General features: G+C 40.6%; 2 protein-coding genes across 2 annotated transcripts; both read left to right on the top strand.

Annotated features, from left to right (window-relative positions):
* Positions 1–3,366: 3,366 nt before the first annotated feature.
* LOC108952825 (ABC transporter C family member 9) lies at positions 3,367–9,255 on the top strand. Its single transcript, XM_065151504.1, has 4 exons — positions 3,367–3,556; positions 5,602–7,973; positions 8,246–8,332; positions 8,572–9,255. Exons 1-4 carry the CDS (start codon positions 3,367–3,369, stop codon positions 9,253–9,255), a joined length of 3,333 nt encoding a protein of 1,110 aa, XP_065007576.1.
* Positions 9,256–9,815: 560 nt separating this feature from the next.
* On the top strand, positions 9,816–13,566 carry LOC135638390 (putative ABC transporter C family member 15). The gene is made up of 6 exons (XM_065151503.1): positions 9,816–10,116; positions 10,237–10,451; positions 12,146–12,502; positions 12,918–12,981; positions 13,100–13,339; positions 13,430–13,566. The coding sequence occupies exons 1-6, from the start codon at positions 9,816–9,818 to the stop codon at positions 13,564–13,566; spliced, it is 1,314 nt and encodes a 437-aa protein (XP_065007575.1).
* The last annotated feature ends 3,771 nt before the right edge of the window (positions 13,567–17,337 follow it).

Below are 17,337 nucleotides of genomic sequence, written 5' to 3'. Positions count from 1 at the left end.
TAAGGGGTTTTGAGCAGTCCCCTTTCCCTGATCTGGAGAAAGACTTCTGTGCGGGATGTACCCCTGAGGGGTCCTAGCAGGGGAGGATCGGGTTGGTGGAGCTTGCGTCTGGGAGGGGGAGGTCCCTGAGCCGACTCTGGTCTTTCCCTCTTGTGCTCCTGCCGTTTCCCCCCCGTCCAGGCCTCGACTTCCACGAACTGGTTCGCGCGCTGGAGCATCTCGGGGACCGAGGTAGGAGGTCGCTCCACGAGAGACCAGAAGAGCCGGGAGGGACGCAGGCCTGTTACGAACGCCTGCATTGATAGTGAAGGGTGAGCGTCCGGGAGTTCCCGGATCCTTGTAGCAAAGCGATTTACATAAAGGGAGAGGGGCTCATCCTCCTTCTGGGTAAGCCCGAGGAGGAACGCCATGGAAGGCTTTGGGCGAGCGCAAGCTATGAAGTGGAGCTCGAAGTTCTTGGCGAGCTGATCGAATGAGGCGATCGTCGCAGTCTTCAAGCCTCCGTACCACGCGAGGGCCGGCCCTCTCAACGTGGTGGGGAATGCCCTGCTCGTCAAGGCGTCAGAGGTCCCGTACAACGACATCTGTGCGCGGAAGGCCGCTGTGTGGTCGGCCGGGTCCGCGAAGCCGTCATAAGTGTCCAGGGGGGGGAGTCGGAAGCCTGGGGGAATGGCGTGCTCCAGTATCTTCGGCACGAACGGCGACCCCTGATGTGGGCCTTCCGTGGGCTCTCCTGGTGGTCCGGCACGGATTTCCCTTTGCACATTATCAAGCCGTTCGTTGACGAGACGCAGCTGAGCGCGGAGGGAAACTGCAGAGTTCGAGGATAGAGCCTCTGGTTCCGAGTGGCCTTCCGGGCAGACCGCCGCCTGCTCGCGGGTTTGAGATAGCGGCACCCGTGGTGAGGTGGGGGGCTCTCGAAGCTGGGTGGGAGCTTGAGTAGGGACCCCCTGTTGATACAACGACTGGGGGCCCGAGGGCCGAGATGGACGAGAGACAAGGGGGACAATGGTTTGTACCATGTCGGTGAGTAGCTGGACCTGGTGAGTGAGGCCGTGGAAGGCTTCCGCCGATACGGGCGACGGATTGCCGGTGGTTCCGTCGGGGGGCGATAAGCCCGGATCGTTGAAGATCCGCCAGTAGCGCTCCGAAGCCGTTGCGGGACGCTCTTCCCGAGGTCCTCGGAGAGGGGGGAGTTCTCCCGTAGCCTCAGTCGGGAATGGTCCCCCGATCGCGAGTCTGGCACGCTCGTCGTGATGACCGCTCGACATGCTGGGGGCCCTCCTTCTAGCGCCAAAATGTTACGGTAAGTAACTTTTTAAGCCGTGGCCTCGGGGCCGACGCAGCTCGGTTCTGGGGCTCGGAATGTCGAGGATCTCGGGCGCAGCTCCCCCGGAGTCTCCCGGTCGGGATGGTGGCTGCGGGCGGTAGATCGGGTCGGCAGCTCCGCAGCAGCGCCGGGAAGAGGCCACCTCGTCTTCGCTCCTGCACACAGGTCGGGTCGGAAGCTCGGCCCGACCCCTCCGACGATCAAGTTAGAGGGAGAGATGTGGAGGGGGTTTTGGAGGACGGAATGCCTCCATACAAGTGTGGTGTGCGAGTGTCTCTCTCTCCTCCTCGTCTGGAACCCTCTAGTATTTATAGATGGGCCTGGGTAAGTACCTCGCGCTGTGTCTGACACACCCATTGGGGCTGTGTTGGAGACCGGGCTGCTGTAGGGTATGGCGCATCTCGATTGGCGTGTTCCTTACCCTTGACCGAGCCCTGGAAGGCGCAGAGCTGGGCTTGTTGGACGAGGGGTGAGGGTGTTGTGGTGACGGACGGGATCCAGTCCGGGCGTTAATGCGCCTGGGACGGCGTCCCAGGGTTTCGTTGACCGTGGAGTGAAGTCACGGTACAGGGTGGCTGACGTCATTCACGTCGTTTCGCCATTATTGCACTCATCATATATATATATATATATAAATATATACATAGATACATATACATATATACATAGATACATATACATATATATATACATATACATAGATACATAGATACATATATACATATACATATATACATAGATACATAGATACATATATACATATACATATATACATAGATACATAGATACATAGATACATATATACATATACATATATACATACATACATATACATACATACATATATACATATACATATACATATACATATACATATACATATACATATACACATACACATACACATATACATATATACATATACATATACATATATACATATACATATACATATACATATATACATATACATATACATATATATATATACATATACATATACATATACATATACATATACATATACATATACATATACATATACATATACATATACATATACATATACATATACATATACATATACATATACATATACATATATATATATATATATATATATATATATATATATATATATATAAAAGAGGACCAACATCCTCAACCGCTTCGAGCTTGAGCCACTAGCGGAGGTGCTCGGTGTCGACAGGAAATTGATGAAAAAAATTCAAAATCTGGTCGACAGGAGGGGACAGATAGTCCATGTCGCGACTGAGCTTCAAGTGCTACAACCATCGTGGATGAGAGAGCAAGAGGTGCATCAACAAGGGAGGGAGATGGAAGTTAATAATAAGATGTTGCGAAGCTCTCTGGACAAGATATGCTTAGGGTTAGGGTTATAATAAGACACATCACCTTTTTGATGCCAAAATCTACGCCAACAGAGAACATGAAAAACAAATCGACTCAAGAAACAAACAACATTACATGAAAGAAAAGCTCGCTGGTCAATAGGGCTAGGTTAGGCTAAGGTACATTACTTTTTGATGCCAGAATCTTCGCCAGAAGGAAAATAACGAACAAATCATCAACTCAAGAAACAAACAACTTTACGCGAAAGAAAAGATCTATGGCCAAGACACGCTTAGTGTTGGGGTTAGGATAAGGTACATTACCTTTTCATGCCAAAAGCTTCGCCCCAAAAAAAAAAACAGAAAAAAAAAAGACGAGGAACAGATCAACCCAAGAAACAAACAACATTACACGAAACAAAAGCTCTGGCCAAGAGAGGGTTAGGGTTAGGGTTAGGGTTAGGATAAGGTCCATTACCTTTGGATGCCAAAGTCTTCGACCGGGGCGACTTCCACTGAAACCAAGAAAGATCAATTCCGAGAAAGAAACCACATCAACCTAAGGAAGGAAGGATCAATTCCGAGGCGCCTGGAACTCGCTTCAACGTCGGCCGTCGTGACCAACACCACCATCTTCCTGCAGCAAAATCCAACAAAACCAAGGGGCGGCGCAAGACGAAACAAATGCAGGCGAAGCCTCCAAGATTCGTTCTCGAAACTCCCGAATCGCCGCGTGAGGAGGGAGAGCGGCATTTGCGGGGAAGCAGTTATAACTCCTACGGCACCGGGTTTTATAGATGGGCCGGGCCGGATGGGATGGGATGGGCCGGGCTGGACCGCGACAGACATGGACTTGTAATCCAACGTGCTACCTGTAGCTACATTACTCGGTACGCTGCATATAAAAATTACGTTCATAATTAAGTGATTTTGTTCAGAGAACATACCGTGACGCTTAATAACTCTCATATGCAAAATACTCTGCACATTATCCGCATCCTCAACTATGTGATTGTGTTCGGTGAATATGCCAAGAGGAGATATCTCAGAAACAGAAACGAAACCCACACACTGCTGCGTCCAACTAATGGATCTACAAAAGGAAACCATGCATCATCGCGTGCGGTGGCCAACACGACGAAATCTTTTCCCCGGATTTACCTTATCCAACTATTTGGGTAAAGTACTCTTCACTCGTCATTAACCGCAGACGAATCTGGTCGATCTCTCTTCCCGCTTCCACTTGCACTTCTTTCCCCTGTGACATTGGACAAGGCAGGAGACATCAGGAAGTGGCTCAAGGAAGGAAAACCGCAGGAATGTTTCGCCAAGACACGTTTGATGTGCCAAGTAAGATCTGTATGTTTGTTTTTATTTATTTTGTTCTAAAGATCAATCAAAAGAAAGAAAGCAATCATCACAACAAAGAATTGTGTTGCCATCTTCACACAATCATGAGTAATGGTTGGACGTAAAAATTAGCAAATCCATCTTTTTGGTTTTGTCATATACACAGCAGCAATCTGCAGAACCATGGAAAAGAAAGAAACTGACTGTAATGCTTAAACTCGGGAACAAATATAATACATGAAGCCATGTATATGAAGAAACCATGTTTTATAATATGTAGAGACCTGTGTCATCCATATTGTTTCTTGTTTGATCATTAGGAAACAACAGATAGTGCACATTGAAGTCTTCAGGTAATATATAGACCAGATTGCATGTGATGGCAGCATTGCATGTGATTCATATATACATTCTGGTTCACCAGCATTTGGTCTTGGATGGTGCAATGTGAAGAAATAAGATGGCCATGCAGTTTCCTACATGAATTTTCTTGAATAAATCGATGGTCAATTTAGTGAAAACCAAACCGACATGATTCCCTATAAACAGCTTAAACCAGAAAAGGACCAAGGTTCAGAAACTCTGGTAAAGAAAGATGATGTCAAATAAAGCATTTTAAAGCTAATTATCCCGATAAAAACTGATGGCCGTCAGAAACTAACAACTGAAACTTTGCAATCAATAGTAATGACACAGAGGCAAGAACTCAGAACTCTAAAATTTAATGCAATATGCTATAAAAGGGAGTTCAACTGTAGACAGTGACATATCCTATACAGAAAAAGAAATCACCTTTTTGTGAGATTTAAAAAATTTAGTGACAAAGGAAATAGTCCTGTTCATATCAAATTGGATTCAGAGTTAAATCTTCATGAGTCTTCAAGTAAGTGCGGTATTATTTGAACATCAGGAAACTGCAGTTGAGAGAAACTAAGCAAATTTCAAATGGCATAATTTTACATGGAAAGGAACAAATAACCAAAAAAGAAAGCTATGACTATTAATTGCCTTTCTGTTTAATTTTGATATCTGCATTAAACTAAACATCCTTCAGCATTAAGAATTTTAGGATCCAGCAATTGTTTGGATGCAACTTTATAAATGATAAGATGGCTAGTGTGTTTACAATTTGAAATCAAATGGCTGAATCTACATAGTGCATCTGCATCCTTAAGGGTCCACTGGACAGAAACTTGAATTCTGTTTTGGTGTGTCACCATCGCAGATGTGTCAATCCTTTCTAAATCTGATGTGATTGTAAAAAAAATTGATGGTATTCAAGAAGTGGTTAAATTTATATGCCATAACGCTCACAAATAAGCTACCAAATTTTTTATAACTATTATATTTATAACATTACCAAAAAAAATCTCATGTAGTTTCTATTTGAGTTCTCAAAAGAATGAGATCAGTGTGTAACACCAACCAGGCAAGTTTTACAAAGTATGAAACATTCTACCTTCAAAGTGAAACAGAAAATCTAATTTAGTTGCTTGCTTGTCTAACCTGCAGTTACTGCAGAACTTTTGTTTCTTTACCCACTGAAAATAGTATTTTGTTCTCCTGCAGATTTCCATTCACCTCAATTTTGGGAAGGATGGAAAGATATTAGCACACTTTGTTTCTGGAAGAATCTTTTTGTATTTGTCCATCTCATTTTTATCAGTTGTTTCTTCCTGCAACTCTTATGGAAGATACTTAGCAAATCATGCAGAATGAGATCCAGGACCAATGTTGAAGAGATGCAAAATTGCACTACTGATCAGAACAATCTTAATTGTATACGCTTGAGTTTCTCATACCAAGCTGCCAAAGTTTGTTGCTTACTGTTACTGGTCACCAACTTGTTTGGACTTGTTTTCTTGCTGCTAAAAGGAAGTCAAGGCAACTGCAAGTACATTACGTCAGTTCTAACCGAGACAACACAGTTGATATCCTGGATAATTTTGCTTGTTATCACACTGAATCTCCCACGAACTCGATCTGAAAAACTTTCTTGGGTTATAAGAACATGGTTGATAAGCAGCACCCTGCAGTCAGCTACCTTTACTGTTATTGACATACAGTCCATTCTTCAAGAGAAGTCATTCTTAAGAATAGAACAATATACCGATATAATTAGTCTCTTTCCCTGCATATTACTGTTTGTCATTGCAGTCAGAGGCACAACAGGGATCAGCAGTGACTCAGGCAGTCTCAGGGAACCACTATTGCAAGTGCAAACATCAAAGGCGAAGCATGTTGAAAGCCAGAGGAGCTCTTTGTATGGAAGTGCAAATCTTTTACAACTTATGACCTTCTCATGGCTTAATCCGCTATTTGCTACTGGGAGAAGGAAGCCTCTGGAGCAGAATGAAGTACCAGATGTTGATAAAAACAGTTCTGCTGAGTTTGTGTCCCACTCGTTTGATAGCTGCCTGAATAATGTCAAAGAAAGATATGGCTTGAGAACTTCATCTATCTACAGAGCAATCTTTATATTCATTAGGAAAAAGGCAGCGATCAATGCAACCTTTGCAGTTGTAGCAGCAGGGGCCTCTTATGTTGGACCTTCATTGATTGTCAACTTTGTTAAGTTCTTAGGAGGAGAGAGGCAGCATGGGTTGAGAAGTGGTTATGTACTTGTACTTACATTCCTAGGTGCCAAAGTTGTGGAGTCTGTGTGCCAGAGACAATGGAATTTTGGAGCCCAACAGCTTGCAATGCGTGTAAGAGCTGCTCTAATATCCCATATATATAAAAAGGGTCTTGAATTATCAAGTGAGTCTCGGCAGAGCCATACAAGTGGGGAGATTATCAACTACATTAGTGTGGATATCCAAAGGATCACAGACCTCATGTGGCATTCAAATATCATATGGATGCTTCCAGTTCAGATTTCACTAGCAATATATGTTCTTCATAAGAATCTGGGAGTGGGATCTTTTGCTGGATTAGCAGCAACAACAATGGTAATGGCATGCAATATTCCTATAACAAGAGCACAAAAAAGATTCCAGAGCAGCATCATGAAAGCTAAAGATGAACGAATGAAAGCAACCTCAGAAGTCCTCCGAAACATGAAAATTTTGAAACTACAAGCTTGGGACATACAATACCTTCACAAGTTAGAAGCCTTGAGAAACACAGAGTACAACTGGCTGTGGAGGTCTGAAAGAGTACAACTAATTTCATCTTTCATATTCTGGGGAGCACCTATGTTCATATCAGCAGCAACATTTGGAACATGCATACTAATAGGAATTCCTCTGACAACAGGAAGAGTTTTGTCTGCATTGGCAACATTCAGAATGCTGCAAGAGCCCATCTTTACCATCCCTGATTTGCTTTCAGTACTTGCACAAGGAAAAGTTTCAGCTGACAGAATAGCAAAGTACCTCCAAGAAGACGAAATGAAATCTGATGTGGTTGAAATTGTTCCAAGAACAGAAACAGAGATTGATGTTGAGATCGATCATGGAATATTTTGCTGGAACAAAGACTCCGTATACCCCACACTTGAAAATATTCAGTTGAAGGTGCATAGGGGAATGAAGGTGGCTATTTGTGGTACTGTTGGTTCTGGAAAGTCTAGTTTACTGTCTTGCATCCTTGGAGAACTACCAAAGATGGGAGGAAAGGTGAAAATTAGTGGCAGCAAAGCATATGTTTCTCAATCCCCATGGATAATATCAGGAAATGTTAGAGAAAATATTATCTTTGGAAATCCTTTTGACAGCGAAAAGTATGAAAAGACAGTTGAGGTTTGTGCATTGAAAAAGGATTTTGAGCTCTTCCCTAATGGGGACCTGACAGAGATTGGAGAGAGGGGTATAAATATGAGTGGAGGACAGAAGCAGAGGATCCAAATAGCTAGAGCAGTCTACCAGGATGCCGACATATACCTTCTTGATGACCCTTTCAGTGCTTTGGATGCTCATACTGGCACTCAACTATTCAAGGTTATATTGCAGAAATATGCTTTAAACAAATCCCACCCCCCTCTTCCCTCTCAAATGTATAACATAGTAAAAGACTAGAATTGACAGAGAAAACCATACAGCACGATTTATATCAAAAATTCCTTGTCTTCTCTAATATGTTACAAAGAAAATGTTTTTTAAATGAATCCGAGGACCAAATGTTTGAGATACCTAGTAATTGTCACTTTCAATTTTCTCATTGTGGAAAAACCTCTTCATATGTTGACAAATGCTTTATGTTTATTCTGCAGGATTGTGTAATGGGTACTCTTAGAGACAAAACCATACTTTATGTTACACATCAAGTTGAATTTCTTCCAGTAGCAGACCTTATCCTGGTAAAGAAAAATTGCTGAAATTCCTTTTTCCCAAATGATTATGCTGCAAGAATTATAGTTCTTCCCATTGCATCAAATAAAACAAAACCAATTAACATATTATCAACTAGAAGCACTCATCAGGACAACATTGTGGCATCTGGCATCCCCATAAAACTAACATACTCATGTTTCCTATTTAATTTGTCATGTAGTCAAGTAGAATGATTAAGACCAGCTAATAGCAATTGATATAACAGGTGATGCAGAATGGAAGAATTGATCAGGCTGGAGCTTTTGATGAGCTTCTAAGGCAAAACACAGGATTTGAGGTGTTAGTTGGAGCTCATAGTGATGCTCTTGAATTAATACTCAATACAGAAGCCTCAAGCAAATTGCCACGTGATGCAGAGATAAATTTACTACAGGCATCAAGCAGTCCTGATTCTATTGAAGAGAAAAAATCAAGTAGTTCATTTCAAATCATTGATAAGCAAGAGTCTAAACATGATCTTTGTCAAGATATGGATAATAGAGGGAGGCTAATACAAGATGAGGAGAGAGAGAAAGGAAGTGTTTCCAAAGATGTTTATTGGGCATACCTGACTGCGGTACAAGGAGGAGCCATGGTTCCCATAATAGTCTTAGCACATTCAATTTTCCAGATATTGCAAGTAGCAAGCAACTATTGGATGGCATGGGCTTCCCCTTCATCTGCAACCACAGAATCTGCAGTGGGGCTCAAGTTTCTCTTTCTGGTGTATGTGCTTCTTTCAGTTGGATGTTCACTGTGTTCGTTGATCCGAGCAACAATACTTATAAAAGTTGGCCTTTTGACATCTCAAAAATTTTTCCAAAAGATGCTCCACTCTGTTCTCCGTGCTCCAATGTCCTTCTTTGATTCAACGCCTTCTGGGAGGATCTTAAACAGGGTTAGTACTTAGTTTAATCTCTCATTCATGTAGCTCCTGCATCACATATATTCATAGAACATTGTGCTTAAGACGACTAATTGATTATTTGTAAATTTCATGTAGGCCTCGACAGATCAAAGTGTGCTTGACTTAGAATTAGCAGCAAGGTTGGCGTGGTGTGCATTTTCAGTTATACAGATCCTAGGGACCATTGCAGTTATGTCACAGGTTGCTTGGCCAACTTTTGCAATACTCATTCCAGTATCAGCAATCTGTATATGGTATCAAGTAAGAGCACTCTCTCACTCAAAAGAAAAAAAAACAAACATCAAGATTCATTATCAAAATCAGATATTGGTCCCACCAGAAATGCTTGAATTTTAAAAGGAATAATTTGACCAGTTATTAATATTATTTTTTAAATTTTAGTTTGCCATGATTTTGTCTGCCATTATATATGACATGCAATAAGCAAAAGTAGATCTGTGTACAGGTGTACAGAAATCAACTTAACCATAGTTAGATATTCAGGTATAATGGTTGACTAAATCATTTTGATGATTTGAAGATTGAATTCTTGACAATGGCTGATGCAGCAATACTACATACCGACCGCAAGAGAATTGGCTCGGTTGTCAGAAATTCAAAGATCTCCAATCCTTCATCATTTTGCAGAATCATTCTCTGGTGCTACAACTATTAGAGCATTCGGGCAGAAGGACCGTTTCAGCAATACAAACCTTGATCTCATAGATAATTACTCAAGGCCATGGTTTCACGATTTTTCTGCAGTAGAATGGTTCTCATTCAGGCTGGATTTGTTATCCAACTTTGTGTTTGCTTTCTCACTGATTTTGCTTGTGAACCTGCCAGAAGGATTTTTCAGTCCAAGTGAGCATATTAACATATATATTCAAGTGAAAAGTTCATTTACCTAAACTTTGATAGTACTTGTCAGCTTGTCATAAAAGTTGGTTAATCTAAATAGAATTTCATTTGTATGTTATACAGGCATTGCAGGGCTTGCAGTGACCTATGGATTAAATCTCAATTCACAACTTGCGACTATCATCTGGTTTATATGCAACATAGAAACTACAATGATCTCAGTCGAGAGAATACTACAATACTCAAGGATTCCAAGTGAAGCTCCTGTACTTATTGAAGGTTGTCGACCACCAACCAATTGGCCACAAGTTGGTACTATATGCTTCAAGAATTTGGAGGTGATCTCAAATTCCGATATTACATCCATATTTATGCATAATCAAGAGAAGTTCATAGACACAGGTAGTCATTTGGAAATTCTGTCAATGCAGTGAAAATTTGTCTCTATGGAATAATAGTGTAAAAGTAACATAAGGTCAAATAGTATGTAGAAACACACAAACAGATATTTTCACCCAAAGTCCAGTCAGCCTCTTTTTGTTATCGACACTGGGAGAAGGTGATGGGGTTATTTTTTTCCAAGATACTGTGGGGACAAGTAATCCATTCCATAATGGAAGTTGATTCTTAGACAAAACATCAAGCATTATGACTCCATGTTCGTTTATTCTATGTTCTGATTCTTGTCTACATAATTGCCACAGTAACTAATTACAAGCTTTATAAGCCAAGTAGAGAGCTAGGCACTTCTATATAGATTGCAAAAAATAACAAGCATAGTTGAAAACACAATTTAGAAGAATGATTATTAGATCTTATCATCCAGAAAACAATAGTTTTTGCATCAAACAATAAAAATGCGATATATGATATAGCATATTGAGGAAATTAAATAATATAGATTAGAAAAGAGATGAGCTGAAAAACAGTTCAAGTTATCTTCATATGACTTGTAAACTTGTATGCTGAAAACTTGCAACTTTCTAAACATAGAAATTGTTACAAATTATGATATCATTTCCATGACAAAACAATTAAAATTTCCCAAAGCTTAATGGACTAGTGTGTGGTTTTTATCGTAGATCTTTACAAATATAAATTAATTTCCACATGGATGAAAGCCTTCACTTCAGTAACCATGGGTTAGGTACAATCCATCATTAAACCCACCGTATCAAGTCTTACGCCCTGTGGTTCTAGTAGATTGATTCTCAGCTGCAAGGAGCTCAACATATATCACCCAATATCCTAATTAAAAAATTAATATTTTTAGTTATTTTATCCTTGAGGTGTAAGGTTTAAGGTTGAACAATAAAGAAATAGAACATGCAAAGGTTTGTATTACTGAAATGAGAATGTTGAGGTGGTTGTGTGGAGTGAATAGAAAAGATAGTAAAAGAAATTTCATTTGTCAATAAGTATAGCATCGATAGAGGATAAATTGAGGAAGAATCATTTAAAATTATATGAATATATCCTAAGGAGAACTAAAAGATTCATATATTTGACCTCAAATAGTTAGGACTTAGGACATTCCAATTTTTTATGTTCTTATTCTTTTTCTTGTAGTAGTAGTTAGTTTATCCTTAATTGCTTTACAATACTGATGATTATTGTTGGATTCTTTTTAATAGCCATACTTCTCTTTCATAGCTAGGCAGTATCAATGTGGATAAAGCCAACAAACATAAATAAACCTAGATCTCAAGTTTTAGGCTATTATTTACTATAATCCCATCTGCATTTTCTGCTTCAGGTAACAGTTGCAACTGTTTGGCAGATGAGTGCCACTACAAAATACTAAGAGAATCTCTACCCTTTTAATAGTAAACTTAGATTAATCAAATATAAAAAAAATTTATATTTCTAGTTTAAAAACTTTGTTTATATTGAGAATTAGATACAGAGATCCCAAAGCCCAAGATATGTAGATATTCGTATGGTTATACAAAAGAATTTTGTGCTCAACTTGAATAAGTAATCATTCATTTTTTTCTATTTATTTTTTATTTTTCTTTTCTCTACAGGTTAGATATGTTGTTTTCTAAAAACTTATGGTTTGTTGCTATTGTTGTTGATACAGGTCAGATATGCTGAACATCTGCCATCTGTCTTGAAAAATATAACGTGCACAGTTCCAGGAAGAAAACAAGTTGGTATTGTAGGACGAACTGGCAGCGGCAAATCGACTTTGATACAGGCTCTTTTCCGTATTGTTGAACCACGAGAAGGAACCATTCAAATTGATGATGTTGATATCTGCAAGATAGGTCTCCATGACTTGCGTTCCAAACTAAGCATCATACCACAAGACCCAATATTGTTTGAGGGAACAGTGAGGGGAAACCTTGATCCATTGGAGGAATACTCAGATAGCAGGATATGGGAGGCAAGTTGTTTCTTCAAACCCATAATTTTCATAATATAGAGAATCCAAGTATGTCACTACAAGTATGGTATTGAGCATGATTATGGATGAGGCAGAAATTATCAAGTAATGATATAATGCTGGATCCTTGAAGAATAGAACTGTCACAAGGGAACATAAAAACTATAAGTTGACCAAATAATGTAGACGGCAAAGTAAAGACACGGATAACCATGCATAATTTGAGTTTATTCTAATCTATAGTTTTCAGTTCATATTAAACAAGAGATCTTCAACTCAGATGCTTCAATTTCCAAACAGAAGATGTTTCTTGAACTCAGTGTTGTATATTAAAATATCTTCAAGAAACTAAATGCCAAATCTTATTTAAATGTATCCTAACTAGAAGATTGACAGATGCTTTATGATTGTTTAGGTACTAGACAAGTGTCAGCTTGGTGATCTGATGCGACAAGATAGCAAGAAGTTGGATTCAACAGGTAAAACATACCAAGGAGATTATGATCATTTGATAACAAACTTACAGTTCATTACTACTTAAATCATAAGCTCGGTTTAGAGTTACCAGTCTAATAATTTATGAGAGGCTTTCTACAGTTACTGAAAATGGAGAAAACTGGAGTGTTGGACAGAGGCAACTATTCTGTCTAGGAAGAGCACTGTTGAAGAGAAGTAACATTCTTGTTCTGGACGAAGCAACAGCCTCAATTGATTCTGCTACAGATGCAATAATCCAAGCAACAATACGTCACGAATTCAGAGACTGCACAATACTCATCATAGCTCACAGGATTCACACGGTTATAGATAGCGATCTCATTCTTGTTCTTAGTGAAGGTAATCAAGGTTATAATCCACTGAAGATAAATATAATTTGCAGATATTTTGTGCGTGATTTAACTTGTACACTTTCTTGTTCTTAAGCAGGAAGCATTGTTGAGTATGACAAACCATCCAAGTTACTGGAACGAGAAGATTCATCATTTGCTAAGCTTATAAAGGAATATTCAACGAGATCACAGAGCATTCACAATCCAACACATACTGCAACTAAGACATCATAAATTTTGGATTTTCATATATTTAGAATGATAGATACAGCCTCCAACGGAATGACATACGGTATGTTGCACTAAATTCAATGGCAGGTGTTTGATTTCTCCAGCAAAGACTGAGTATGTCATAATGAGAAAAATCTACTCGGCAACATTCTTCTAAGCTATGCAAACTGGTGCATGGGAAATGTAACACTGGCAAAGATCCAACATTTAAGAACTACATTGTAACTTGATATACATTTGGCGGAATATTATTTACCCAACTATAATTGTTCAATGCAACTTTCTCAAAGTCACAATGCTTCACATGATCAAGCTAAGATTACAGTAGGTGAGCTTCTCACTATCTTGAGATGTTTGGTTATCTAATAGTGACAAATCAAAAGTTTGCTTTGACAACAACTTTCAAGTTCTCATTGTTGGATCTCCATGTCTTATTCCATTGATCAAAATGTGATAGTTTAAGAATAACAGAGTGGGTGATTTTTCACCTAAAGAGTTACTTGGGTACCACATCTGCAAGGATTTGAACCCATTGATTCAAGATGAAAAGTGAAAGAAACCGCCAGCCTAAGGCCTGCTTCTTGTTGATCAGATGCACAACATTTTTTATCTTACCATATCACCTAGATCAATTTTAACGTCAACTTGATAAGCACCCACTATATCTTAACCCAAGACCTATTTGATCAAAACAGATCACAGAAATATGGCAACGCATGATACGCATGAAAGCAAAAGCAAATCGTTTAGTCACCATCCTGCTCGTCTCAGTTCTAGACCTTGTTGGCTGTCCTCATTTTATCCAACAAGAAGGAAAGATTTTAAATTTTTATAGACAATTTTACCTCAAACAGGAGGTCTCATATGCCCTTCCAAGTTTCAATAAACGTCAAATTCATAAAAACTCCCCCCATGGAAAAGTAATCAAATCAAATAATGATTGATATGAAAAGGATGATAATTACCTGGGTGAACTACTTGGGCGTCTCCTCCACAAGGACCCCAGCCCATGACCTATTCAAGATATCAAGAACGATTCATCAAGAAATAGTGAGCCAAGATTTCAACTCGAAGGATCTATTTTACAGTGCTGCGATCCGTGCGCGAAATCAACAAAAAGAGAAAGGAAAAAAGAAGGAAGATAATCTTACCACAAACATATGATCCTGAACGCGCGATGCTTCTCTTTCCAGGGAACGTAGGAAGTACACTTGCGATGCATTCTACAGCACTTCTCGTGTAGAAAAATTAGGCGATGGAGCATTAATCGTGGGTCACGGCGAAGATTGTGCGTCGGCGCACCACCGTCACGACGACGCATAGGTGGAAGCTGCTTTGAGACGGCCGAGAAAACGTATGGTGAAACATTTCCAAATACAAATTCGAGAAAAGTGGTCGGACGCCTTTCCGAGATTTTTACTGGGAGACACCTCGTTAATCTCATCGAGCATTGCGCCAGATCACCGTCCATTGCATCCGAGGTTTCTCAGCTCGCCACGTGGTAACAAGGCGTCGATTTATTTATGGATGCAAGGTGTGCTCCCGACGGTAATGTCAGGATCCTCTACAGCGATTGCACGGATCCAGTTACAATGGGATCTCTGGCGATCTAAATTTCTGATGGGCTCCACCGGATGAACGGTCAAGATGCAATACGTCGAAGCTTCCGAAGTGAAGTCACATAATAAAGATAATTATATGAAACATATTATTCAAAAACTTAAATTTGGTTATATTTAAATGAAGAAAATATTTTCTTTTTAGGTTTTTCTCCAATGATAGATACCCTTTTCAAATTTTTTTAACCATCGTCTCCTATTTCAAAAATCCTAAAAAAATACCCCTTTAGAGTGTTTTTCCACCTAAATCCAAAAAAATTTCCCGCCAAATCTTTATGACTTTTTTAAAATACAATATAATGTTTTTATTTCAAAAACACTATGACATCAAAAAATACTATATAGTATTTTTAAAACAAAAAATATATACAGTATTTTATGGATAAAAATAAACCCATAAAATACTGAGGAGAAAAAAATTGGATTTGGACAAAAAAAAGATAGCTTTTTAGGGGCATTTTTGAAAATTTAAAAATACGGGGTGATAGTTTGAAAATTTTGAAGGGGAGGTACCATATGAAAAGAATCCAAAAAAAATATTTTCTTGGACAATCATCCTATTTAAATGCTTAAAATTTTATGATGTAAACATAATATTTTTCATGAAAAAATGTTAGTACAAGTGATAATATTTATTTATTGTTGATAGGAAAAATATTCACATCAATAAGAACTCATAATATTTTTTAGATTATGTTGGTGAACTAATGTGTCGTGGCTGATGAGTCAGCATGGCCTGGTCCACGGGTCGATATCAAGAGTTTTCGGTCAGCTGAGCTAGATGCCGAGGTTGACCGGGCCCTCGCGACGGAGTGTTGATCAGCGTCTCTCGGTTCAGGCGTCGTTGATGACTCGTCATGGGGACATTCACAGTTTGAGGATGGTCGCTTTCCTGCAAGAATGGCCTTCGTCGGGTGATTCCCGACTTTGGCCCCTCCGACGAGCAAGTTAGTAGTTGTTTTTCTCTTTTTTGTCCTCTCCCCTGGTCAGATGTCGGCCAAAGGCTTTTATACTACTGTACAAGGGTCAATCATATGTGGGTTTGGCATGGCGATCGATACTTGAGGGGTGAGATGATACCTTTGTGCAGCCACCATCCTGAGATGCACGGAACAGCGCCTGACGGCACTGTCCCGAGCTTCCGGGATGGGACATACCAAACAATGCTTTGGTACGGATTATGACTTGGCACGTAGCGGTGCTCCCCTTGCTGACTTGGCAGTAGTGCGGCGTGGCATCGATTGTGACGTATCTTCCCCCAATCGAGTCATGTCATGGGGTCCTTGCGAGGGGGCGAGAGGCATGCCTGGGCCGAAGTGCTGCGGAGGTATTGGTTGCTTATGAGGGAAATTGGATTGGCTCGTCGGGAGGCAGTTTGGAAGGGCGATGCCTCGTGCCTTGGGAAGGGTTAGCTCCGTTGGTTGGGCGGCTAGGACCAGGTGAGGTGAGACCGACGAGTCATAAGTCGGATAACCGGTTTGGCGTGGCTCGGAGTTAGGGTCGACGAGTCGTAAGTCAGAGATCGAGCTGGAGTGACTCGGTAGGAGATTGGCAAATCGCAAGTCGGGGATCGAGCTGGAGCGACTCGGTAGGAGATTGGCGAATTGCAAGTCGGGGATCGAGCTAGAGCGACTCGGTAGGAGATTGGCTAATCACAAGTCGGGGATCGAGCTGGAGCGACTTGGTTGGAGATTTGACGAGTCGCAAGTTGGAGATCGAGCTGGAGTAACTCGATTAGAGATTTGGTGAGTCGCAAGTCGGGGATCGAGCTGGGGCGACTCGGTTAGAGATTTGGTGAGTCGCAAGTCGGGGATCGAGCTAGGGCGACTCGGTTAGAGATTTGGCGAGTCTCAAGTCGAGGATCGAGCTGGAATGACTTGGTTAGAGATTTGGCGAGTCGCAAGTCGAGGATCGAGTTGGAGCGATTCGGTTAGAGATTTGGTAAGTCGCAAGTCGATGATCGAGCTGGAGCGATCAGCTAGAGATTTGGCGAGTCACAAGTCGAGGATCAAGTTGGAATGACTTGGTTAGAGATTTGGTGAGTCGCAAGTCAGGGATCGAGCTAGAGCGACTTGGTTGGAGATTTAGAGAGTCACAAGTCAAGGATCGAGTTGGAGCGACTTGGTTAAAGATTGGGCCTATGGGCCAAGTGACT

This window comes from Musa acuminata, chromosome BXJ3-5 (genome assembly GCF_036884655.1).
Source record: "Musa acuminata AAA Group cultivar baxijiao chromosome BXJ3-5, Cavendish_Baxijiao_AAA, whole genome shotgun sequence".
NCBI lineage: Eukaryota > Viridiplantae > Streptophyta > Magnoliopsida > Zingiberales > Musaceae > Musa > Musa acuminata.
This window is presented reverse-complemented; position numbering and strand designations above follow the sequence as displayed.

Coding starts and splice junctions, on each gene's coding strand:
- LOC108952825 (XM_065151504.1), top strand. CDS start 3,367: ATGCAGGCGAAGCCTCCAAGATTCGTTCTCGAAACTCCCGAATCGCCG. Junction 3,557..5,601: donor TGTAATCCAACGTGCTACCT/GTAGCTACATTA, acceptor GTTCTCCTGCAG/ATTTCCATTCACCTCAATTT. Junction 8,333..8,571: donor CAGTAGCAGACCTTATCCTG/GTAAAGAAAAAT, acceptor TTGATATAACAG/GTGATGCAGAATGGAAGAAT.
- LOC135638390 (XM_065151503.1), top strand. CDS start 9,816: ATGCAGCAATACTACATACCGACCGCAAGAGAATTGGCTCGGTTGTCA. Junction 10,452..12,145: donor TATGCTTCAAGAATTTGGAG/GTGATCTCAAAT, acceptor TCTACAGGTTAG/ATATGTTGTTTTCTAAAAAC. Junction 13,340..13,429: donor CATTCTTGTTCTTAGTGAAG/GTAATCAAGGTT, acceptor GTTCTTAAGCAG/GAAGCATTGTTGAGTATGAC.